This window comes from Amphiprion ocellaris, chromosome 5, assembly GCF_022539595.1.
Source record: "Amphiprion ocellaris isolate individual 3 ecotype Okinawa chromosome 5, ASM2253959v1, whole genome shotgun sequence".
In the NCBI taxonomy this organism is placed as follows: Eukaryota; Metazoa; Chordata; class Actinopteri; family Pomacentridae; genus Amphiprion; species Amphiprion ocellaris.
In genome coordinates, this window is record NC_072770.1 from 32,837,627 (window position 1) to 32,861,944 (window position 24,318).

A 24,318-nucleotide genomic window follows, 5' to 3' on the forward strand; every position below is an offset into this window, starting at 1 on the left:
GATGTTGCGGGGTTAGTGAACCTGGAGTGTTTGAATGTGGAGGTTTTTTGGGTGTAGAAAGTGGTTGGACATCCTGTCCTCATCCTCAGCTCCTTGGTTCTTGCCCAGCTCGCTGTGCCGCAGCAGAGCAGACTTGTTTAGTTAGCCGCTTGATTTATGGCCTTGGGGTTTTTAATATGCTGCTGCCCCATCCCTCTCAAACCCAGCACCACAAAATTACACCGAGGAGCAAACTCCCTCAGAGTTTCTCACAAAATACTGACCTAAAATAGCACAATGCCACGACACCTGTGTCAGCACTACACGGGCAGGAAGTCATCCATCTATCTGTGCTTTAGAACATAAATCCATACACACTACCCCAAAAGGTTGGGGCCACTTAGAAATGTCTTTATTTTTTGAAAGAAAAGCTTTTTTTCCAATGAAGATAATATTAAATTCATCAGAAATACAGTCCAGACATTGTTAATGTGCTAAATGTCTATTGTAGCTGGAAACAGCTGATTTTTAATGGAATATCTCCATAGAGGTACAGAGGAACATTTCCAGCATCCATCACTCCTGTGTTCTAATGCTACATTGTGTTAGCTAATGGTGTTGAAAGGCTCATTGATGATTAGAAACCACTTGTGCAATTATGTTAGCACATGAATGAAAGTGTGAGTTTTCATGGAAAACATGAAATTGTCTGGATGACCCCAAACTTTTGAACAGTAGTATACACTATATCTATGTGTGCTGTATAAGCTCAGGTTTTATGGTTGGAATCAGTCTTAATATCAATTGTAATATTTGATCAGACAGAATAGAACAAATCCCATACTAAACAGCCACACTGATTGACGGTCATGTATTCACACAAACGTGCGCACACATGCTGGATAGATTCATATATGCAGGCTATTCTGTAGTGATGACTGTAATGCTTTAAAAGACTTTGCTACCTTGAAGCAAAGCAATAAATCCTACATTCTTCTGTAATATAATGTTCAGTTTATGCTGAAACGTTTGGTGACATGTTGATTCAACTATATCAACTGAATCTTTTTATTCTATAGTTTGTGTTGTTGTTGAACTGCATTGCGTTAAACTAACAGGTGTTTCTAATATTTTGACCACCAATGAGAGGCAAGCGAAGTAACAGAAATGAAAATCTAAATCTTGGCATATTTGCTGCTGCAATTTCTGCATGGAAACATCTATCAAGGCAGTTTTGCTCAGACTCGGGAAACATTTAAGCTGTTGACTTTTTCAGAATAAGAGAGTAAGCTATGTAGTGTGCAAAATAATTACCCCAGACACGGTTCAGTGTGTGTACAAGGAGCTACAGCAGCACCACTCACTCACTCACTCGCTGCCTTCCTCGCTCCCTGGGGAAACACTCGCAAACATTTTTTTTTTTCAAAAAAACATTCCAGCTTGCTTATGTGCAGGTGGGCTCATACATTATTCACTCTTACTCTGAGATCCACCACCGCCATTTATCATGTCGAACACACTCCACATATTTAAACATGCACACAAACACACACTCTGATGCAAATGCACTTGACTCCAAAACTCTCTTCTCATACACACCTGCTACTGGGTTTACGCTGTATAGACTGCTTCAGTACGCTCACTGTCACACTCACTCTTTCGCTCACAGACTTGGTGGCCGTTGGATTATTATGCTACCCCCTGGCGAGACTGACAGGTGTGGCAGTTTGTGTGTGTGTGTGTGTGTGTGTGTGTGTGTGTGTGTGTGTGTGTGTGTGTGTGTGTGTGTGTGTGTGTGTGTGTGTGTGTCAGGCTGCCTGGGGGACCCCCTTCTTGGTATTTATTGGTTCTGGACAGCTGAGGTACTCGGCAAGATCTCTATTTAGCACTTCCGGCTAATTATCATGCACACATCTGAAGCCTGTGCTGAATATATGCAATTAGCCCCCGGACCGCCCACATAATTTAGCTACTCGCTAACTTTGCGTACCAAATCCCCCCTGGTGGCTTGTGGGCTTAAATAGGTCCCTGCTGCCCTTTTAACACTTGTGCTACTGCATAACAGGCCTGGCAACCTGTTACACTGAAACCATAGAGCTTTCATGTGCAGAGGACAGGAGCTCTCCCCCTTTGGGTTTGAGAAGTTGTCACATAAACAGAAGTGATGTGTTATTTTCCTTCCACACGCAAGGCAAGGATGCAGCATACAAAAGTCAGATTTGTAATGATTGGTATTCAACTTCAGCTTTATTGTCATTTAGTACAATATACGTAGCACAGTTAAACAAAATGACGTTTCTCTCATCCATTTCACAGTGCAGAAATAAAAGTGTTGACACTGTGAAAAAATATGAATAAATATTTGGTAAATTTAAAAAAGACTAAACTAAAAAACACAAGCATGCATCAGACAGTCATACTCACTACTGGGGTGACAATGGGTGAAATGAATGCGACTAGTAATCTGTTACTATGCAAAGTATAATGTACAGGAATCCTGACTGATCAGTTATTGTGCTAATTATACATGGTATAGTGTAGGGGACAATTCTACATGGTACAGAATATAATTCTACATAGTGCAGCGTTAGGGGTAGCTAGACATGGTATAGAATACAAATATCAACATGTCAGTTCAGCATGTTTAAATAATTGTATCAGAGGAGATCTGAATGGATGAAGAGAAATCCAGGTAAAAATGACACAAATACGCAAAGATATTTGTATTAAATGATTAAAAATATATATATATATAAACTACACAGCATCCTCTTATATAACTAGTATATCATTGATAAAGCAGTTTTAACCAAAGATAAATTCTCATACAAACACTTTCTCTTTTTTTTCTGTTTTTTTGCGATAGCTCAGACATTTGTCCGATTTTTTTTTTCTTTTTTTTGGTCCTCATTACCTCTCCAAACATGTAAGAACACACATTTCCAACTATTAGTACCTGCACTGATGTGGTTGGATGTAATGAGCAGGTGCTTGCTCCTGAGATCTCTCAGCTAGAATTACCTTATGCATACACTGCTGCTGAAAGATACCTTCTCAATATGGGCTTCACACAAAAGCCAGCCTTGTTTCCCTTTCATTTTTCTCTGTTTGTGTTGCTAGCATCCCTCAGACTTTTGTGCTTTTAAGCTTTACGGCAAAACCCAGATTTTCTTCTTCTGTGTGCCTCTTCCTCGCTGATCACCTCTCTGCAGGGAAGCTGCAACAAGTTTTTCCTGCGTCTGTCAGCGGTGTTTGAGGTGCGCGACTGTGTTTAGAGAAGAGAGATTACAGCCAAGCCCACTGTTTGTGTCACCAGCTTTTTGTCTAATCTGTACGAGTGTGTTTTGGGCACCGCCACACGACCTGCCATTTAAGTATCTGAAACCTATATAGTCGACTCGGTTGCGTATTTAAAATCTGAGATCCAAGCTAACAGTACTGCAAAAGTAAATTCTGAAAAAAACACATTACTGCAAAGAATCCAAACTCCAGAGCTCAGAGTCTGTGTGTGCCATATAAGTTACGTTAGAGGACTAATTGTTCAATTTTCAGTTATAATACTGCCATTTTTTATTCATCCAAGTAAATCCAAGTGCTTTTATTTCCATCTTTCTGTGGCTGCTGAACGATTCACCCCTTTAATTTGCTCAGGGATCATATTTATTCAGCCCAGATTTACAGGACAAACACATTTTTACTTCAGAGCAATAAATGCTCATGATTGCCTTCTCCAGTTGTTTATCTATGCTTACAGTGAGAAACCTCTGATTCTTAGGCTCATATTGAGACTTCATTGAGCTTTAAATCACACTTTTTGGTCAATATGACTGGAATAGAAGCTGTTTCTATTTCATCTTCTTATTTCTAATGTGCTACTGTCAAAATACTGCTTTCTCATTCGAGCGTTTCTCTGTTTTTATATTATTTCCACTTAAATCAATCCACTGCAAGTGCTTTCCCCTCAGATTCTAAAGAACATTTTACTTCCAACCCTCTACTTGCTGCTTTTCCCTAAGTAATGGATTCAGCACTTTGAACTAACACCACTGAAAATAAGCATGACTCAAGCTTTTCAGAGAGCTTATTTGGCCTTAAACTGTTTTGCTTGGTTTGGTTTGGTCTGTTATTAACATCCTACGTATTCTCTTCCCCCCCTCCAACCACAATTGTTCTTGTGTATTTGGCTTTTTACTCCTCTGGTGGAGTTCAGTTTAGTTTGGTCGGGCTGGGTTTGTTTGGTTTGCCTCTCTTCACCCTCACCGTGTCCTTGTCTCTCGCTGTCAGGTCCAGGGTGCCAGGGGAGCAGTAGGTCTCGGAGCTCCAATGCCAGTGGACATGCAGCCACACCAAGGGCTGTACTACTACGAGACCTCACCCAGCCAGCCCTCCAGAGGGTAAGACAGCGGTTAACCTGACCTCATTCGTTACTCTGCAGCTCCGTTGTAATCACCACAACTATGCAACATGAGGAAAAACTTGAAAGAATGGTTCAACATTGTCAATCAATAACATTCAATAAAACATAGACTTACTGGCAACTACAGTGTAAGCGTACATATATACAAGTTGTATCTTGTTTGCTTAATCCAACATTGACATTTCAAGTTTCAGGGAGTGTACTTGTGGTGTCATTTACACATATAATTTGACATTTCTGTCCCTCATCAGCCCACTTACATGCTGATACCAGCATACCTGCAAAAAAACTCATCAAATATATCAACCTTGCTCATTTATCAGTCAAACTCCATAGAAACATGTGCATGATTGAGCTATTCTTATGACTGACTACACTTCTTAGCACTCCTGTACAACTTTTTCAAGCCACAGCCAGACAGGCACAAAGTTATTAAAGGCTCATTGCCATGGCAACACTTAGGTAGAGTGCAATGACTAAAATCCCCTTAAAACCACAGATTGTTATACATTTACATTTCTTTTTGTGTTTGGGAGATGTGTAAATAAATGAGGTTTGGGGATGTTGGTTGGCACGTTTTGGAGCTGTGAACTAGAGGTTCTTTCCAGTCTTTTTTTTTTTTTTTTTTTTGCAAAGAATGACGCTTTAAAAAAAAAAAAATTCTCCCCTCAGAAAGAAATCAAATGAGTAAAACTTTTCCTTTTAAATGTTGGGTATTCTCCACTGTGATCAGTTCTTCTAGCCAACATGTTGTTCTTTTTTGAACAGGCAGACCTCACAGCAGATTCTCTCTAGAAAGGAGACAGGATGCACACGTCGAAGCTCCAAAAGCTTGTTCTTAATTTAATCACGCTGATATTCTGAGGATGCACAAGCCAAGGTCCTCCCTACAATTGTTGTGGTCACAGTGCTAGCTCAGCCCCTCACTCCTCCTCTATCCTCCTGCTCACCCTCCTCCCCCTCCCTCCCTCATGCCACCCAGGTTGCGGGTGGACTCGGCCTCTCTCTGACAGCTGCTAATTACAGGCTGACCAGGCCCCGCTGCGCTCTGCATGACTGCCTCGCGCCCCACTCAGGTTACCCAGAGTGAGGGAGAAGCAGAGAGAGTTGGAGAGAAAGGTGGCTGGGCAGGACAGAGAAAAACAGAGGAGGAGGAGGGAGAGAGGAAGAGGAGATAGAAAGAGATAGAAAGGATAGAGGGGGGATGAAAGAGAGAGAGAGGAGAAGGAGAAACAGAAAAGTACAACAGAAGGGGTGAATGGGAAAAAAGTGAGAATAGGAGGGAGGTAAACCAGGGGGGAACCAGCACAGTGGATTAGAGAGGACAGATTAAGCTCCTGTGTGGAATACACATCATGGTGAAAGAATTAAAGAACTGAAAGGGCGACTTAGGAGAAGGTGGATAGATGAAGCCTGTCCCTTTTGGAAGAGGAGCGAAGGGGACAGAGGGAAAGAGGAAAAGAACAGGAGACAGATTTTGAACTAACTAGGGTGACTGACGAAACGTCAGAGAATCCATTGAAATTCATGACAAGACTGGAAAGTTCCAACGAGGCTTCACTTTTGTAGTTTGGGTTAGGGGAAAACCCAGATGAGTAAGTTTCCACAGTTTAGACCAAGATGAGAGCTACACACCATCTAGTGGTGGGAAAGAGGCATCACTACAGATCAGAGATGAACTTCAGGTTTCCTGGGCTTCAACACATCACCTCAAAAGTGCAAAAAACAAACCAAAAAAGCAATTTCTATGAATGCATTAGCTTATACAGTGTGATTCACCTGCAATTTTTTATTGGAGTTGCTCTTATTTTTCATGATCCAAGAATGACACAAGAAACAGAATATACTCTAATATTTAACCTATGTGTATTCAGTTTTGTAAAATATTAATGTTTTGTTTTATTTTTAAACTATTAGATTCATTTAAAAAATCCTGTGCCACTTTAGAGCCTCACTACTCACCTGTGACCTCTTACTGTGATGCTCGATGACTCTCCAAGACTTTCAACATTTCTATCTGCTACAAGTACTAAATGAAAGTTCACAATTTAAAGTCATTTAATCATTAGGTTGAGAGGAATAGAAATCCTAAAAGTTAATATTTATTTGTGCTACAAGACACTGACAGCTAGAAATTACAATTAGCTTCTTAAACTCTTGCAAAAAAAGAATCCATTCATCATTTGTGGGTTGACAGCAGTCTGTGTATGTGATGTTGGCATTGTGTGCATGTGAAAGAGTGACGTATTATAACAGAAGTTACTGTATGTGCCCAAGATACAGTTGATCTTATCATATTCTGTATCTACAGTTCCCATTCTGCCTTTAGCAGGGGATGTTTACACGCTAATTTGAGATTCTTCCTCATCATTTATAGCCGTGTGTTCCTTTGATATCTGCAGCCTAGTCCCATCAGACCAGTCTCCCTACAGTGATGTGTCTTCGCTACGTGCCCCGCTCCTCGACGGACCCCCTCAAGACTGCCACGCCATGTATAACCCCATGACTCCCAGCATGACTCATGGATCCGGACCAGGGCAGGGGATTGGCCACTGCATGGATCAGTATATGAGGCCCCCTCAAGCGCCCCCACCACACAGTATGATGGGCCACAGGGGCATGCCGCCCACGGAGAGTGAGTCAGAGTATCTTTTACATCTCCTTAATCTCACAGCTGCTATTGATTTTGACTTAAGGATACCTGAGAGAGTGAAACTGAAGCTTGACAGATTTCTAGAAAAGGGGATGATCAGAAGTGAAGAACTGACTGGTTGTTTTACTAAGATATAAATGCGCCTGTTAGTCTGCAGTGTGGAATTGCAGTAAAAAAAAAAAAAAAAAAGCAGGTTGGACTAAATTACTCAGTTAACTTTAGCTGAAGTGAAGATAAAATTGATATAATAAAAGAGTAATGCCGATTACTGTTTAATGTGGTAATGTGGTTTTAAGATAATAATGTGTGTAGGTAGTAATACTAGATGCTTATTACATGCACAATTATGTCTGGAGTGAGTTGAAAACTGTCAAAAGACGAGTATAAATGACGATGGTGGTGTCTTTTAACCTTGTGTCGATCGTGCTGGTTTTTACTATTTTGTCTCATTTTCTCTAAAAATGTAAGAGGAAAGAGTCCAGACTAGACAGTCTCATAGGGCAATGAATTATCCTTTTTCACAGCAGAAAGGCTACAATGCAAAAGCATTCTAGCAGTTGTCGCTACAACTTCAGCTTCCTTCCCATTGTTATAGATGCACAGTGCTGCAGGCCAACATGCTGAGATTTTAACCATGTCCATACTGACTCCTTTCTGACTCTCTTAGCTACAGAAACCCTCTGTGTCCCTCCTTAATAAATAAAATAAGGTGGATCTTTGCAGTGAGAAGAGTTCTGTTTGTCTGAAATGTCCTACAGGTGGCAACAGCACCCCCTACTGTAACCAGAACAACATGATGTCCTCTCATCACAACTTCTGCCAGGTTCAGCCTGGCTCTGATCAGATTGGCTCAGGTGATGGTAAGGGAACACTCACATTCACTGCTCGAATTTAAGTTTCAACGAATGTAGTCACAAGAATATTTTGTATTATAAAATCCAACCCTCCTGCTCTCATTGTCTTCTATCCTCTTTAGCCTCGAGATTCTCCACACCTCGTTCCATGCTGAAGCTGAGTAAAAAGAGAGCTCTGTCCATCTCACCTCTGTCTGACGCCAGTGTGGACCTGCAGACGGTCATACGGACCTCACCCAACTCCCTGGTGGCCTTTGTCAACTCCCGCTGCAACCCCAACGGTGCCAGCTCATATGGTCATCTCTCAGTGAGCGCCATGAGGTCAGGAATCGGTGTTTTGTTTGTTAAGCTCAGAAATGCATTTGAAAGCCACTAGAAATATCTGTCTAGCATAAAACATAATCCAATTTGAAGTTACTGAGTGCAAAGTAATCTTCACATCCCCTGTGTTTTAAGTAATATCAGATTATAAGGCTTTGTTTTGTGATGACATCCCTAAAAGTCGTGGCAAAGCAAAAAATGACACCTTTTCAACCTTTTTGTTTCTACTCTTACTCCACAGTCCGTCGCTGGGTTATTCCAGTAATATAAATTGCCAGTCCAGACAGCAGGGCTCCATGTACGGAGGAGGCGGGGGGACACCTTTAGGTGGACACACTCCAGGTCCCTGCCAAGCTTCCCGTTTACCTCCCCACAATCCTCGGCTCCACGCTCCGCCCAAGCATGGACATGTAAGACGGCTCTTTCACTCACTTCACCAAGCACTCAGAGTAATTCAGTAGCACCTTCAGGTTCAGACAGCTGGGAGAGAACGGGTGTAAGATGGTAAAAGATACCTCTGGAGATAGATGGAAGACAGAAATCATGTACATTTTGAGAATACGGCAATTTAATGAATGAGTTGACAGCTTGACAAAGATAACGGTGACATTTTCTGTGGGTTATTTAGCAGCTGAAGACAGAGCCGGGGCTTCGAGGTGTGATGGATGGCATGAATGTGAAGAGCCTGGAGGAGAGGTCAGAGGGAGATGTAGCCAGTCCATCTTCTACAGGCACTCAGGTACAGTTCTGGCCTGGGAGTCGTCATGTACACATGCAGGGATGTAAAGGAATGTGTATGTGTGTCGTGTGTCAAAGAGAAATGAGTTCAAGAACAGTGACTTAAGCTGAAACAGAAGGTCATACCTTTGCTGTACATTGCAATCACAACATGAAATAAAGATGCACATTTTGCAGCTTTTCCAAGCAGTTTGTATTGTTGTGGCTGATGAGTAACTTCAATCAAATTAGCAGTGGATGACATGATTTTTGATTTGTAATAGAGGGTAAATGCACAAAATAAACTTGAGCTAACTTGACTTTGGTTTGCACACATACACCGTTTGTTATCAGGATCCTCTCCTGGGCCTCCTGGATGGTAGAGACGACTTGGACAAGGAGGACGGGAAGCCTGAACCCGAGGCCATCTATGAGACCAACTGTCACTGGGAGAGCTGCAACAAGGAGTTTGACACACAAGACCAGCTAGTTCACGTAAGACTTACAACATAGACACTGCAAGACAGTGTAAAATGCAGAGACGAGCTGAGAAAGATGAAGTGAGCTTTGAATTTTCATATCTCATTTTATCCTTCCATCTGAAAACATTCGAGTATCTACAGTCTACAGTCACTTTGGCTTTTACTGAGTGTCCTTATTTATCTGTTTGCTGTGCAGCACATCAACAACGAGCACATCCATGGAGAGAAGAAGGAGTTTGTGTGTCACTGGCAGGAGTGCTCTCGAGAACAGAGGCCTTTCAAAGCCCAGTACATGCTGGTGGTTCACATGCGCAGACACACAGGAGAGAAGCCACACAAGTGCACTGTGAGTGGATCTGAAGTGTCTGACTTCTGTATTTGCTCCTCTTCTCTGTTTTAATCATACTGGCAAGCACAAAATCATCAGAATAACAATTAGCAAAGGTTACAACACAAAATGCTTCCAAAGTCAGCTGTTTAATATACGTGTCCCTACATGAAGGTTAGCAGGGCAAAGGAAAATGACTGATGCCTTTTTTGCAACACCATGATGCACATTGTATTTCCAGTGATCATACTTACAAAAAATAGCCCCAGATCAGAGTGAACTCAATGAGGAGTCTGTCCAACAATGTAGATAACATCATACCCTGCTCATTAGTCTCATTAGGCAGTGTTGAAGAACGTCTTTTTTACCTCAGAGGAGCACAATAATGCCTCTATTTTAGCTTCAGTATGGCTCATTAACAAAGACCTTTCATGGGAAGCAGAGAATAATCCTTTATAAAAATTGTTTTGAGTACATTTAATGTACTGTAACTCAATTATAGTATTTGTGTGGGACTCCATGCCTGTAAATGTACTGGTTATTTCTGTTGCTCTATTTATTGCAACTTGCCCATTGTTGTAATACTATTATAAAGCTGTTATGTATTTTTTCTGTTTTAGTTTGAAGGCTGTAATAAGGCCTACTCTCGCCTGGAGAATTTAAAGACTCACCTGCGCTCTCACACCGGGGAGAAACCATACGTGTGTGAACATGAGGGCTGCAACAAAGCCTTCTCCAATGCTTCAGATCGCGCTAAGCACCAAAACCGAACTCATTCCAATGAGGTACTGTAGTACATCCACTGAAAGTAATGAAAGTGACAGCTAAATTCATATGCTGTCTTGGGTTTGTATTAACAGCAATACTGTTGTAAACCGTATTTTCTAAGAAAAACACATTTAATGTTTAATAAATAGGTTATTAAAAAATTATGTAATGAATTAATATACATAGGAGTATTGTAGAGATTCACATTTCTGCAAATATTTTCAAGTTTTCTTGTCCGAGATGCCAGGTAGAGCAAAACAAGAAGAACATATTTTAACACATATCGACAGTAGCCTGAATTATGACTAAAAATGATAAAATGTTACATGTGAGCGACACTCAGTAGCAGTAAAAATACAGTAAAATAAATTTTGATACACAGGATTGTAAACACAAAAAAGAATTTGTGTACTGACAGATGCTTTTCTTCTTCACAGAAACCTTATGTTTGTAAGATCCCTGGTTGCACAAAGCGATACACAGATCCAAGCTCTCTACGTAAACACGTGAAGACGGTACATGGCCCTGAAGCCCACATCACCAAGAAGCACCGTGGAGACACTGGCCCTCGACCCCCTGGATCAGCTATGACTCCTGGAGGCCCAAACTCTGAGCTGCTACTGGAGAAGGAAGAGACCCGTAGAGAGGACTGCAAACTGTTGGCCCCTGAGACTGCTCTGGTGAGTTTACTGAAGGTTAATAGGGTTACTGAAGCAGAACTCCAATACAGTGTTTAATTCTTGTGTGAATAACCACTGATTTTAAAACAATGTGGGTCACAGACACTCAACTCCCTCTTTTCCTCCTTCTAGAAATCTCAGCCAAGCCCTGGCGGTCAATCATCCTGCAGTAGTGAGCGTTCTCCACTGGGGAGCGCCAACAACAATGACAGTGGTGTGGAAATGAACCTAAATGCAGCAGGTAGTCTGGAGGATCTCACAGCGTTGGAAGATGGAGTTGCAGGTGGGGGAGGAGGAGGAGGAGGAGGAGGAGAGCCAGGAACGATGGGGATGTCAGCACAGGCTCTGAAGAGGCTGGAAAACCTGAAGATTGACAAGCTGAAGCAAATCCGCAGGCCAACTCCCCCTGGCCGCTGCGCCAGTAACAAGCTTCCCGCCCTTCCTGGTACGTATTGTGATAAAATAACTTAAGATTCAAAACTGTTGCACAAAAACAGAACTTGTTAAGAATTCTGTTTTTTTCAGGTTCAGGAGAGAATATGGGAATGTGTGCACCTTCACCGCTCCTCTCAAATCGACGTGTTATGGAGCTGTCAAACCATGAGCTAGGAGGAGGAACCATTGCCTGCTCCACTCATGACAGAAGAGGAAGTGGTACCAGCAGCCTAAGCTCCGCCTATACTGTGAGCCGGCGCTCCTCTATGGTGTCTCCTTACCTGTCCAGCCGGCGCTCCAGTGAGGTCTCACAGATGGGAGGAACAGCAGGAGGAGGATGTCACCTCCTGGGCCCAGAGCAGGCTGGAGGAGACCCTCTCTCTCCTGAGACCAATCGCAGAGGAGCTCCATGTCCTGGAGGTGGAGGAGGGTTACCAGGTCTGCCTAATTTAACACCGGCTCAGCAGTACAGCCTAAAGGCCAAATATGCTGCGGCCACTGGCGGACCACCGCCTACTCCTTTACCTAATATGGAGCAGCCAGGAACTCCAGGCAGAAGAGGTCTCCTGAGTGAGTACCAGGGGCAGCCTCTGCCTCCTTTTCTTCAACAAGGTGGTCCTCGTCGGCACAGTGCTAACACCGAGTATGGTACTGGTGTCATCTACCCTCACCAGGCTTCGGGTAACAACAACAGGCGAGCTAGTGACCCGGTTCGATCAGTAGCAGATCCTCAAGCTCTTCCCAAGCGCTTCAATAGCCTTAACAATGTAGCCATGATGGGCCGAAGGAATGCACTGCCGCACCGTGGCTCCGACACCAGTCTGGCTCGCCATATGTACTCTCCTCGGCCACCTAGCATTACAGAGAATGTAATGATGGAGGCTATGGGTATGGAGCCCCATCTCGCTCCTCTTGATGCCAGGGATCGTTCAATGATGATGACCCCTGGAGAGAGAAATTTCATGGGATACCAGCAACAGAATCAGACCCTTGGTGGAGTCGGAGGTGGAGGTCCTATTTCAAACCAGCTGTCCCCAAGTCACGACTCTCTAAACTGCCCAGACCAGGGTTACATGCAGCGGCACTACCAGGGCCAAGGAGCAGAAGTCACTTCAAGGTCTGATGGTAATCAAATGGGTCAAGCAAGACCTATTCAACCAGAGGGCATGTCAAATTCACTGCTCCAACAGGCTGAGTACAGTATGAGCACCTGCCAGCTCAGTCCCTCGGGCCCCCATTACCCTAACATAGGCCAGGGTGGTGATGCTGGAGGCCCATGGAATGATACCCACAGCCAAGTCCAAACTTCCAGCCATGCCCTCCAGAACCAGCGAGCAATGCAGTATTCAGGCCCTAGCCTCCGACCTCAACAGGGACAGGCCCACTTCAACAATCAGACAGGCCTCTACAACAGTTCTGATGGAACCCACAAACTTATCATCAAGCCTGAGCAGCAGTTCCACCCTGGGATGGGAACTGGAGATGCCTGTCAAAGTGCTAAGCTCCATCAGCAACGAATGCTCCTGCAGCAGACACAGGGTTACCCACAACCGACTGGCCAGGTAATGATGAGAAACTCTAACAATCCCAGCTGTGACTTTCAAGGGCCGAACCAAAACTCTTTCCCCGGTGGAGGAGGTTTAAGCTTGGGCTGTGCTGGCTCTGCGCTGTCTGATGGGCAGAGATCAGAGACCCCGATGATGCAGGTGAAGCAGATGATGGTGAGGAACTATGTACAGTCCCAGCAAGCACTCATGTGGGAGCAGCAACAAGAACAACAGCAGCAAAGTGGAATTAAACCGCCTCCTCTTTCTGACAATGCAATGATGCAGCACAGTCCACAGCACCAAAATCAGAACCTTTACCCCAACCAGAGCTATCCTTCCTTCCCCAACCAGAACCTGGTCATGAGCCCTCCTGCCCACAGCCGAGGACCTGGTTCAGTGACACCTAAAGACCAGCAGCTAGCAGGTGTCCAAGGTTCATGCTATAATCAGGAGATGGTGGTCCCAAGGCCTCCTCAAGGACGGAAACCTCTCAGCCGCCAGAACAGCCTGTCACAGGTTGGAGGTTATCTTGGTAGCCCACCTCAACTCAGCCCTGTTCACTCCACTTCCAGCCCCAGAAGAGGGGTTCGTCTTCCTCCAGTCCAGCATCCACAAAATGAAATGTTCTCTCCTTCCAACAACAACAACATGTACTACTCGGGACAGATAACCATGGATATGGAGAAACACATGGACCCCCAGAATGGGCCCTGTCTTAACCAGCAGCACAATATGGGGTCCAATCTGGACCCAGCAGGTGGCACAAAGTCGGCCCCCATGACTCCTTATCCTGAGTCTGGCCCCATTTCGAATGCCTTAGAAAACCTGGACCTGGACAATGCTCGCATCGACTTCACTTCCATTATCGATGATGCTGACTCTTCCTCATTCAGCCCAGTCAACAATCCCCTTCAGGGTCAGCCGGCATCTTCCTCCCAGGCCTCGTCCCGCCTCACTACACCCCAGACTTCTGTCAGCCTTGCTGCAGGCTCTGGCCTGTCTAACATGGCTGTGGGTGACATGACATCCATGCTTACCTCACTGGCTGGGGAGAATAAATACCTGAATACACTGTCTTAGAAGAAGACTCTTGGGCAGCTAAGCATACGTTTGGGCTAACAATCAAACACTGGCCTTGGCCTGGTTTCAATGTAACCAGCCTGAGGTTTAAAAAGCTCACATCCACTTGTAGTGTTAAAACCGACACCTTTTCGATAAAACACTTGATGTAATGGCTCAGTAGTATGTGCTGTTGTATGCATAAGCCCTGTATGCCTTCATACGTAAACCCAGCACATTAAACCTTGCCTATGCCAGGTTCTAGGAGTAAGGGGTCTCTGGCTGCTGGTTACCCATATAAAAAGAATAATGACATATCATATTGTGTTCTGGCTGCAAGTTGAGACTGAGCTACTAATGTGGTCCCATCCCAGATTTAAAAATTCTTCAACTCACCACCCAAAAACCTTAAAACCAAAGGTGCCTGATCAGCCTGCCTCGCTGTATTGTTCCCCTGCTGCCTTGGTACTTTGTATTTTTCCGTGCCTTACTGTAAGATACAGAGCTCTTTGCCTGATATGAAACGATGATACAGAAGTTTTTCTGAACAGGCATTCCAGTCTCACAGGGCTTTGGCAAGAGTGGAGCAGAGAAGGATACATGTAAATAAGTTTTATATATACAGTATGTTGTGAATATGACATTGGATAATCATCCCTCATCTTTTGATAGACTGCTTGGATTCTGAAGGCAAGTGTTCTTGGGGTGGGATGTTGGTTAAACAGTTGTTTGAAGAGAGGAGAAAGACATACTTTTAGCGATTGAGAAATAATTTCTCTGTGCTACTAAAAATCATCTGTTTTTGTAGGGATTTCCTCCTTGTCAGGAACAACAGAATCTGTACTAGTGGCATATCAGTATTTCCACAGATGCAGACGCCGGCACACACATAGTAGCCCCACACATGTGCCCACACTCAGACACTCAGGACTTGTTTGAATCTTTGGTATTCACATTACATGTATGTTGTAATTACCTTTCCAGACAGAGAGTTTGCACTCCACATGTTTACTGTAAGTGTTCGTAAAGCAGCTGTGTACTTATTCTTTCAGTTTTTTTCTATAACCGCAAAGCAGAAAGTGCCCTGCCCTTTCTAAGGTACATACCAGGAGCAAAGCTCAAATATAACCTTAAAACAGTCCCCTCCACATGGCAGCATGACTAATATAGTCGAACATAATGCCTTTGCTCAACATTAACCTAAGCTGCGACTCGTACACGACTCAGCTGAGGATGATGGCTGTTGAAGTTATTGAATGAAACTCAGCTTAGCCGGTTTGTGTCTGTTAACAGATCTGTAATAGTTGCCTACATTTGAGAAACTGAGGTACATTCATAGTGCAGTACTGCCGCACTTTGGCTCTAATCCCAAAGAGGAGTTATATGGAAAATTCTGCATTAGTAATTCCAGATAGGGCATCAAGAAGCATAGATTGGCGACGGCTGTAGTAACATATACAATGTTTGGGTACATTGAGGTACTTTTGTGCAACTATTGAGCTGTATCACACAGAAGTAAGCTTCAGCTCTTTGTAGAAGAACTAATTTTGTACTGTGGCTTTGCACTGACTACAGCACTGTGTGGAATGTCTCTGTCTCTTACGACTATTCATATAAACCTCGTTTTGATGACAACAAAGAATTATGACAGTATTTTTAGACGGTCATTCAAGGACACATTTGAGCACATCTATGCTCAGTAAGGCCACGTTAGAGTATTACTAAAGCATTTTGTGTGACTTTTCGGAATTAAACGGTAGCCTCACTTCAGAGTTTGCTAAGCATTACCAGGAACAAACATTTCTTCATTTCGGATTAAAAAAAAGTGTACAACCTACCAAAGACATCAAAAAATGACAAAAAGATGCACAAATAGTCTATTTTTTAACACAACACTAACACTAGCAATAAGGGCATGAACTTTGACTGATAGTGCTGTTCTTTAGAATGTATGAGATTTTTTGTATAAAGTTATCTTTTTATATTAATGAACTTTATGGATGTTGCCTTCTATGTGTGTGTGTTTTTTTATAACTGTCATCCTTCATTCTGACTTTTTTGCTGGCAAAAGAATATCACCTTTAGCAACAGAAAGCTATAATAGTAGCAATAACTATAATAGATAAAAGCCAAGTGTTATATTTTGTGTACAATTTTCTACATTTTTATACATATGTGCTATATTTTACCATTTTATGAATAAACATGTTCAGTTTTGGATGGATGCAGAATGTTTGTCAAAGTTTTCTTTTTTTTTTTTTTACTTTTGTTGTTGAGAAGTGATACTGGTGAGGTTGGTTTTAGGCTCATGTGATATTTTAATTTTAGGATGAAGGATCAGTGATCCATGACTTAAGTTTTCAGGTAAACAGGAGGATGTAATTACTGCTCTCTGTAGATGACATCTGTTCCTGTGCATGTTGGATTAATGCAGTGACTCCCTTTCTCCAATAGAGTGCAGTACAGCCTGACAAGGAGCACAGATGCAGCGTTTCAATTTCATTCACTACAAATGAAGCTGCCATAGCATTACAAGAAGGCGGCATACTTTCTCTCATAGTCTGTAACTCCTCTAAACAGTTAAACTACAGTATAGTCTGCACAATTTTACTTCCAAGTTATATCCAAATGGCCAAGCAGAAGACATTCATCCTAAATCTTCCTTCCTTTTGTATTTGTCCCACAAGCAAATTGGAAAACCCCTAGTTATGAATATGATTTAGACCTCATGGCACCCCGTTATGGCTGCAGTGATCTGCTAAGATTAAGTGAATGAGCTTTAAACGTGGCCGTTCTTGGTGACATCAGTGCCTGGACGGGCTCTCTGTGGTCAGCGGGGACCGGCACTGTGGGCTGCTGAATGCTGTAAGAAAGAAAAACTACACAAATCTTGCTTGTAAAATATTATCAACAGCAATCTGTGCTTTAAAGACATCATATAAAAAGAATGATGGCAAAACTAGGCACAGAAACAGGAGCATGCCAACGTTAATAAGCATGATGCGGTACGAAAGTGGTTCCCCATTTCTTTTGGCTTGTGACCCTTTAAAATGAAGTCATGCTGATTTGTGCATCAACATCAGAGGTTACCGTGGTGTGAACATGACTCATGAGCAGTTAAGATATATATATATATATATATATATATATATATATATATATATATATATATATATATATATATATATATATATATATATATATATATATATATATATACTCCACCAGATAAGGGAAAAATCTGAAAAAGTAAACAAAATCACATTTCTTCCATCTCATCTCTTTAAATCACTCTCCTTAATGTTTATTTTGGGATCCCATTAGGTTCAGATCCAGTGCTGTACAAATAGTAGCTTACTTATAATTATTAAACCCTACATGAAACTTGTTACTGAAAATATGTTTTTCATGTCTTGCTATTCAGTTGTCCATCAAAAATACTGTCTAAACACAGCTGATTACCATCAAAACTGAAGTTTACACGTTTCTAAATAAGTGCATAGGCTAAATAATCCTCAGTAACCATAGCAACAGTATCTACTCCTGCTTTGTGCAACCTCAAGTCTGACTTTTAACTGACTGAACTTTGTTTAAAACTTAGTGGATATCTGAATATGCCTGTTTAAGTGACAAGACGCTCAAATATTATGATGCCTATATTAGAATGTCCTGGTATAAAGAAAGTAACTATCGCTGCTGTTTCATGTGCTTTGAAAAGCTAACTTTTCAAAATGCTGTCTCCACCTTTACTTTCTACAGTGTTGGCTCATTTTGGTTCAGGGGCCCCAGTGTGCTTAGACTATATTGGCATTGTGGTGTTGTGGCATGGCGCAGTAGACTCACGGCAGCCACTACAGCCTGGCAGTGATGCTAAAGGTGACTCATTTGCTCCAAGGCAAAGGGGAAGTTTTCCTGACGGACTACTGATCTGCAATCTGGCATATCCAGATTTGTGATTTGAAACAATAGCTCGGTTTCCACAAAGGAGTCACGTCGGTTGTTTGCAGAAGGGGGGAAGCTGACAGAAGAAGAAAAGGACAGTTACAATCCGCAATCGTATGGCCACATGTTGAATGCACACGAGGAAAGATTAGTGCAAGAAACAACTATTGTTACCATTACTGCTGGCCCATAAACTATGTAATCTTTCAAGAGGTTATTCTTTAGATGTGTCATATTGAGTTATTTAAAATCTACACAACACATGTTAACCGTCACCTTTGCATTGTCAGCTATGCTTTTTAGAAAGCATATTTGATGATGTAAATATTTATTAGGCTCACTGCATTTGTTTAATGTTTACATCTGTGGTCTACACTGATTCTTCCCCTAAAGATTGACATTTTGGAAACATGATCTTGTCTCTTGCCTTAAGCCAAAGTATTTGTGATGCTAAATATCCATAGCTCTCCTTTCACAACAGTAGAGTTTGCACGTGTGTGTGTGTGTGTGTGTGCGTGTGTGTGTGTGTGTGTGTGTGTGTGTGTGTAAGCAGGTATATTCCTAAATATCTAATGTAAAAAGTTTGCAAAGATAGAATTGTCGCCCCTCTGCAATGCGATGTCCATTTTTCTGCATAGCGTTACAAATGGAAATGCCAAAATAAGAACTGAGTTTTTCAAATGCAAAGAAGTGGGCAGCATAATGACTTTTCTCTTTTCTTGTCTTGCCATTCAGAAGGAGGCTTTTCTTTCCCTTTGTCACTTACGTTGGCATATAATTAACTCCTGCTTAATATGCTGTGTAAGGGCTTTCCTCCCCATGCAAGAAGCTTTGAACCCATAGACCACAGGCTGGGACAAAACCCCAGTGGGACTGCTTCCTCAGTGTGTGTTTATGTGTGTGTGTGTGTGTGTGTGTGTGTGTGTGTGTGTGTGTGTGTGTGTGTGTGTGTGTGTTAGAGAGAGAGAGAGAGAGAGAGAGAGAGAGAGAAAAGGGTAAGTAGTTGTTTTAACAAGACAGTAGAAGACTCAAACGTTACTACCACAGCACTGCTGCATCCTTATTACACCGCACAACTGTGAAACCAAGTTTAGAATCAGCACAGACATTCAACATACCAAACTTAGCTGTAGTCTCTCAGTAAAAGTGCATCAGGGTGCAGCTGTTTCATCAAAACAAGAATAGCATGGCTCTTTTCGATTAAAGATGAGTTGACACCAACACCTACAACTATAACAGCCTTAGATGTCAGCCTCTAATGTCCATCTATGGGCCGACATCCGCACAAATTTAGAATTAAAGAAAATCACTTGAAATTTTGAATGCCTCTATCTGGACGGACACATATGAAGACAGTTTAGAAAACAGCTCCCAGGACCTCTGAGGCACCTCTGCTCCCCGGTGACCCTCAGCTGTAGCAAACTTTATTGCCCCCTCCTCATCCACCTCCTGTCCTCCCTCTTTTTCTCCTCCCTCTCCTCTATCCACCCCACCACAAAGAGCTGTGATGACCCTTCTGTCCCTCTCTTTCTTCAGAACCTCTGCTCCCTCCCCACCTTCAGGATGCTTTCTCTTCCAGAATCCATTAAGAGACAAACCCCCAGCAGTCCCGATGGCTGAAGGAATGAAGGGCCATGTAGTATTTTGATTTATTTATTCATTTTGGTATGAGCTAACTGATAATGTAGAGGGAAAGGTTTTGGTGAAATGCGAACCTGAGCTCATGCAGTGTTCGAAAATCTAAAATTTGAATTCTGTATGCATAAATAAAATATAATAGATCTCTCTTATATATATATATATATACATATACTAGCAGATATATACTAGTGTATATATCTGCTTTTATACGTGTGGTATTGTAATTTTGGGTAACTTTTCTTCCTTCTGAATATTCCTACAGGGACAATTAGTTATACTTTGATAGAGTATTTCGACCTTAAAATAATCGTTTTATTCTTAGAATTTTCTTTTCGCAGCTGATTTTTATCTCCAGGTCTGTAAAAAGCTCCGTGTGGCTAATCTGCCTTTTTACCTCTCTGTCTTTAATCGACTTAATCTGTGTCACTGTGTCAGATCCCTGTTTGTTTAGTCCGCATAGGCTCTATAGAGGGACACATTATGCGCCGTGAAAAGCTACCCGGCTCGCTCTTATTCTCTCGCGGAGCTGCTTGAAGGTGGGGGGCACGAGAAAGCCAAGGTGGGGGTCCTGAACGCTGCGTTAGAGTTTTATTTCGGATGTGTTTTTTCAGTTGCAAAACAGATTACGGTCCAGGTTGGAGCACAAAGGGGCCGTCAATGCACCACTTCCTACAGCCATCCAGTGGTGAATGGGCCGCAGGACGGGGGTCCACTCCGGGGTACTTGAGCGCAGGTGCGACATGCATAACAGTCGAAGCCATAAAACGTGAAGGAGACGGGGGAGGGAGGAGGGGGAGGGGGGAAGGCACGTACCTGTTCTCATTAACCTGCGGTTAGTTTAATCTCTAGTTGGGTGCAAATGTGTCAGGACTAGCCGCTGGAGTTAACAGCCTCATTTGCACCTCGTGAATAGAGTCAGCTTTAGACGGGTCTCCGTGCGTAAAGCGTTTGCGCAAAAGCGTGGATGAATCGGTTTTAGCATTCAAATTACACATAGTGAGGAGAGTTTCTTATCAATAACTAACAAATAACCAGATTCCAATGTTTACTACAGGAGCCACCAATTACATTCATGCATCTCCTTAGTTTTCTGTGCGTAAAACGTGGAAGAAAAGTTACAGATATTTCTCCATTAGGTGGAGGAAACAACACGGGCCGCTCTCGGGATTCCCTCACTGGAGAGGAGGTGCAAGGGACTTCGGGATAATAGGCCATATTGTCAAAGTATAACGTGTTTTTTTTGTTACGGTCGTGCTGTACGAGCATGCAGGTCCTACTCGCATTACTGCTTTGGGGAAGGTGCGCGTTTACGATGCCAAGACTGACCTCAGGGCCAACCTCTGCCGCTGACATCACTCCTCACGGCTCGTCGCCTCTGCTTGGAGTCCCATCAAGGTCTGAGTCTCCCGCTGTGACCGAAGGCGATGCCTCAACACCATTCATTCTCAGGCAGCCACTCAGGACACACACACGAGCGCTCGCACCGCTCCCCGGACAACTTTTATTCGAGCACAACTAAAGCGTGACGATGACAGAAGAAAGCAGGGGAAAGCGCAGGAAACAAGCCAACCCGAGGAGAAATCGAGGTAAGACAACGCGCGGCGCTGGAAAGTTTGGAGAAGTTGTGTGAATGATGCGGGCTTGGTGTTGCTGCAGCGGAATGAAGCCCTTCATGCGAACCGCGCGGAGTTCTTCGGGAACTTTGAACATTTCGTGCTTTCAGTGTGTTGCAGTTTGCTGCGCAGTACTTTGATATTTCAGGTTTTTTCACGGCTCGCGGTTGCCTTGCAGCACAAACTGCTGAGATGAGCTGTCAGTTTGGGTCAGGTTAGGAGCCGCTGGGATTGTTCTACCTGGACACATCTACCTGCACAGACGCGCAATAAGGTGCGAAGCGATCCGCATGAAATCCACAACCTGCGGCTGCACGCGTTTTTGACAAAATCTTAGAGCGTTTTACAGCCTGAACATGATGTAAAAATTATTTTCTAAATAAACGCCGAACAACTCAGACGTATCCATGCTGTATTAAACTTTCTAATGAAGCCATAATCTGACACTAATTTTGTTATTTCTAATAGGAAATCATTTTTGTCAAACATAGAACTTCCTACACTCAGTGCGTCTTTCTGTCTGTATTCTTTAGTTGTGTTGCTGTTGACGCTGAAATGTTGACCTGCTGTAAGAGTGAAACTTTCCAGGCTCTTGTTCCTTTATTCTCTGTATCCTGAGCCTTGTTGTGCAGCGTGATTTGGCATTTTACTCCAAGTTTTCGATGCTATTTTTATTGTTAAAAATAGTCCATGAGGAGTAATGAAAGAAAAATGGCCTCGATTTTTTCTTTAACTACATTTTCATACATTTTAAAACGTTTTTCTCAAACCTCTACACCACTTTCAATTTGAATAAGAATTATTAATAGCAAATCTTTAAAAATATGTCCACTGATAGCACATTTAGTTGAATATAGATGATTTTAAAATGTGATTTAAAGCAGCCTGCATGTGCTCATTTCTAGTTTTTAATCTCTAATTCTGACATGATTATCAATCACCTTATCAAGAAGTAGAGGGAAGCTTCGGTAGACTTTAAAGCTTTCGATGATGTCGGTTATCAGTTTCTGTGAATGCACTTCCTACTGCAGTTCTGAGAGGAACTTCTATACAACATGCTGAATTGAGAGACTTTGTTGAGACTTTGTTCTGCATGCATCAGCCTCTGTCTTGTTCTGTGTGTGCCTCTGAACTTACAAACAGAAGTAAGAGTACACACACCTGCAGACTGACACACATTCGACACAACATTTGTTCTCCCAGCCTTCTAATGAGGACTGAAAATATATGTTGGAACCAAACCCTGCTTCCCTAAACCCCGAACTCTAAAATTATGCACAACACTGGTTGCTTCTCTGACCGTAAACACAACTTGTAACCCCCTTCTAAAAATCTAAAACGTAAACCGAGCCTTAAAAACATATAATCAACTTATTTTAAATTATGCTAATAATAATAGGCTTAATCTGTGAGAGTGTGTGAGTGATGAGTGCCAGCTTGTGCCTTCCTGGCTTGTCTTTATTGTGGGGAAATCCATGACTCTAAAAGTAAATGAAGCTCTCAAAAAAAAAAACCAGAGTGAAGTTTGCTTTTTTTGTCATCCTACTGTCACCGAGAAGCTATTTAGTGTTCAAAAAGATACCAGTCTTTTCTCATAACTCTCTGGAGCTTCGCTGAGGCCATCACAGACTGAAATGTTTGCTTCTAATCTGTCATGCAGCCTCCATAAACCTATCTGCTGTGAGGAGCTGGTTTGCTTGTTTAATAGTTGGCTGTGAGTGTTTCCTCATTTTATTTCAGAAAAGGTGTGAAGCAAAGCAAAGTGTCACCCGGGTGAGATCCTCTCTGGCTGCTCAGCGTGAACGGGTGCTGGTGTGTGCTTGTGTACGCACGCACACACACTGTCACCTTTGACTGTCGCGTAGCAGTTTGTCGACCGACTCCAGCCTATTTCACAAATCAACAGCATCACGCCGCTGTGAAATCTATCAGCCAGAAAGCACACTTACTGACAAGGACCTGTCATTTATCAGCCCCAGAGCAGAAACAGTCCAGTTCCTTTAATTCCTGCTGCGACCTCAGAGGACAGATAAGCATCACTTGCAACCAGTTTCTCACAAAATGCATGAAATAATGGTGGGATTTAAAGATCTGAAAGCATTTTAGAAGTGAATGAGGGAGAAAAAAAGGGAAACTGATGATGAATTGTTATTGAGCGGAGAATCTGAAGCAGTTTGTAATGTCATGTTGATGAATGACATGTTTGATTTTTGGTCAGAGCTTTAAATCAGGCTGCTTTTTTTGTCTTTTTGCATTATTTAGCAGTACTTTATGAACTGCCAGTGAGTTTGCCTGCTAGCAGCATATGTCACATGTGCATCCGTGCGTGTGAAAAGTGTGTGTGCTCGCTGCGTCCTCGTGTCGCTGTAGAAATGTGTGTGTTAAAGCTGTGTGTAGGACCTGGAATGTGCCGGGCTGGAGGCGGCCGTGTGAGTAGGGAGTTAAAGGTCCTTGATAAAACCAAATGAATTTGGCAGGCCCAAGGCATAAGACAGCGATTTGGGGATCTTTTCCAAACCAGAAGAAAGAGGGAAAAACATAGGCTGACTTTTCTTTTCTCTCCAAGGCGCCTATTGATTATGTCTCTGTCTCCCCCAATAAAACCGTCAATGTTCAGCAATATCAAGCAATGTGAGGAAATTACAACTCTTCATTCCTGGCAGATTGAAAACAGTCCCTGGGATCAAGCAGGGAAACAGATACATTTGAAATGACGGCCGTTTTACTGGCTGTAAGAGAGAGACTTTGGGTTTCAAAGTGTGTGAATTAATTAGCGGAGCACTGATAGCCAGTACTTTGACACCCTCCCTTCAGGCCTCTGTAAGCCAACGATTTCTGCCTCCGTGGGGGTCATCTGATAGTTGAATGCACTTTTTTCTGAT

The 24,318-nt window shown here is 42.7% G+C and overlaps 2 protein-coding genes across 4 annotated transcripts in view; both read left to right on the plus strand.

Annotated features, from left to right (window-relative positions):
- The window catches only part of gli1 (GLI family zinc finger 1), a 55,061-nt gene extending 38,590 nt beyond the window's left edge, over positions 1-16,471 (plus strand). The window contains exons 2-13 of one of the 2 annotated variants that reach the window (XM_055010841.1): positions 4,264-4,373; positions 6,799-7,031; positions 7,808-7,909; positions 8,026-8,224; positions 8,466-8,634; positions 8,853-8,963; positions 9,296-9,436; positions 9,620-9,769; positions 10,372-10,536; positions 10,957-11,199; positions 11,332-11,644; positions 11,725-16,471. In XM_055010841.1, the coding sequence (XP_054866816.1) occupies positions 4,303-4,373; positions 6,799-7,031; positions 7,808-7,909; positions 8,026-8,224; positions 8,466-8,634; positions 8,853-8,963; positions 9,296-9,436; positions 9,620-9,769; positions 10,372-10,536; positions 10,957-11,199; positions 11,332-11,644; positions 11,725-14,261 (4,434 nt within the window). In that variant the 5' untranslated portion in view covers positions 4,264-4,302 and the 3' untranslated portion in view covers positions 14,262-16,471. The remainder of the gene's footprint in view (positions 1-4,263; positions 4,374-6,798; positions 7,032-7,807; positions 7,910-8,025; positions 8,225-8,465; positions 8,635-8,852; positions 8,964-9,295; positions 9,437-9,619; positions 9,770-10,371; positions 10,537-10,956; positions 11,200-11,331; positions 11,645-11,724) is intronic. The other variant, XM_055010842.1, reaches the window with a different exon arrangement.
- Positions 16,472-20,775: 4,304 nt separating this feature from the next.
- The window catches only part of LOC111576945 (zinc finger E-box-binding homeobox 2-like), a 30,315-nt gene continuing 26,772 nt past the window's right edge, over positions 20,776-24,318 (plus strand). Inside the window, exon 1 of one of the 2 annotated variants that reach the window (XM_035954101.2) lies at positions 20,776-21,409. Coding sequence is in view for 1 of the 2 variants with exons in the window: in XM_035954100.2 (XP_035809993.2) it covers positions 21,352-21,409 (58 nt within the window). In the remaining variant the exon portion in view is untranslated. The remainder of the gene's footprint in view (positions 21,410-24,318) is intronic. The other variant, XM_035954100.2, reaches the window with a different exon arrangement.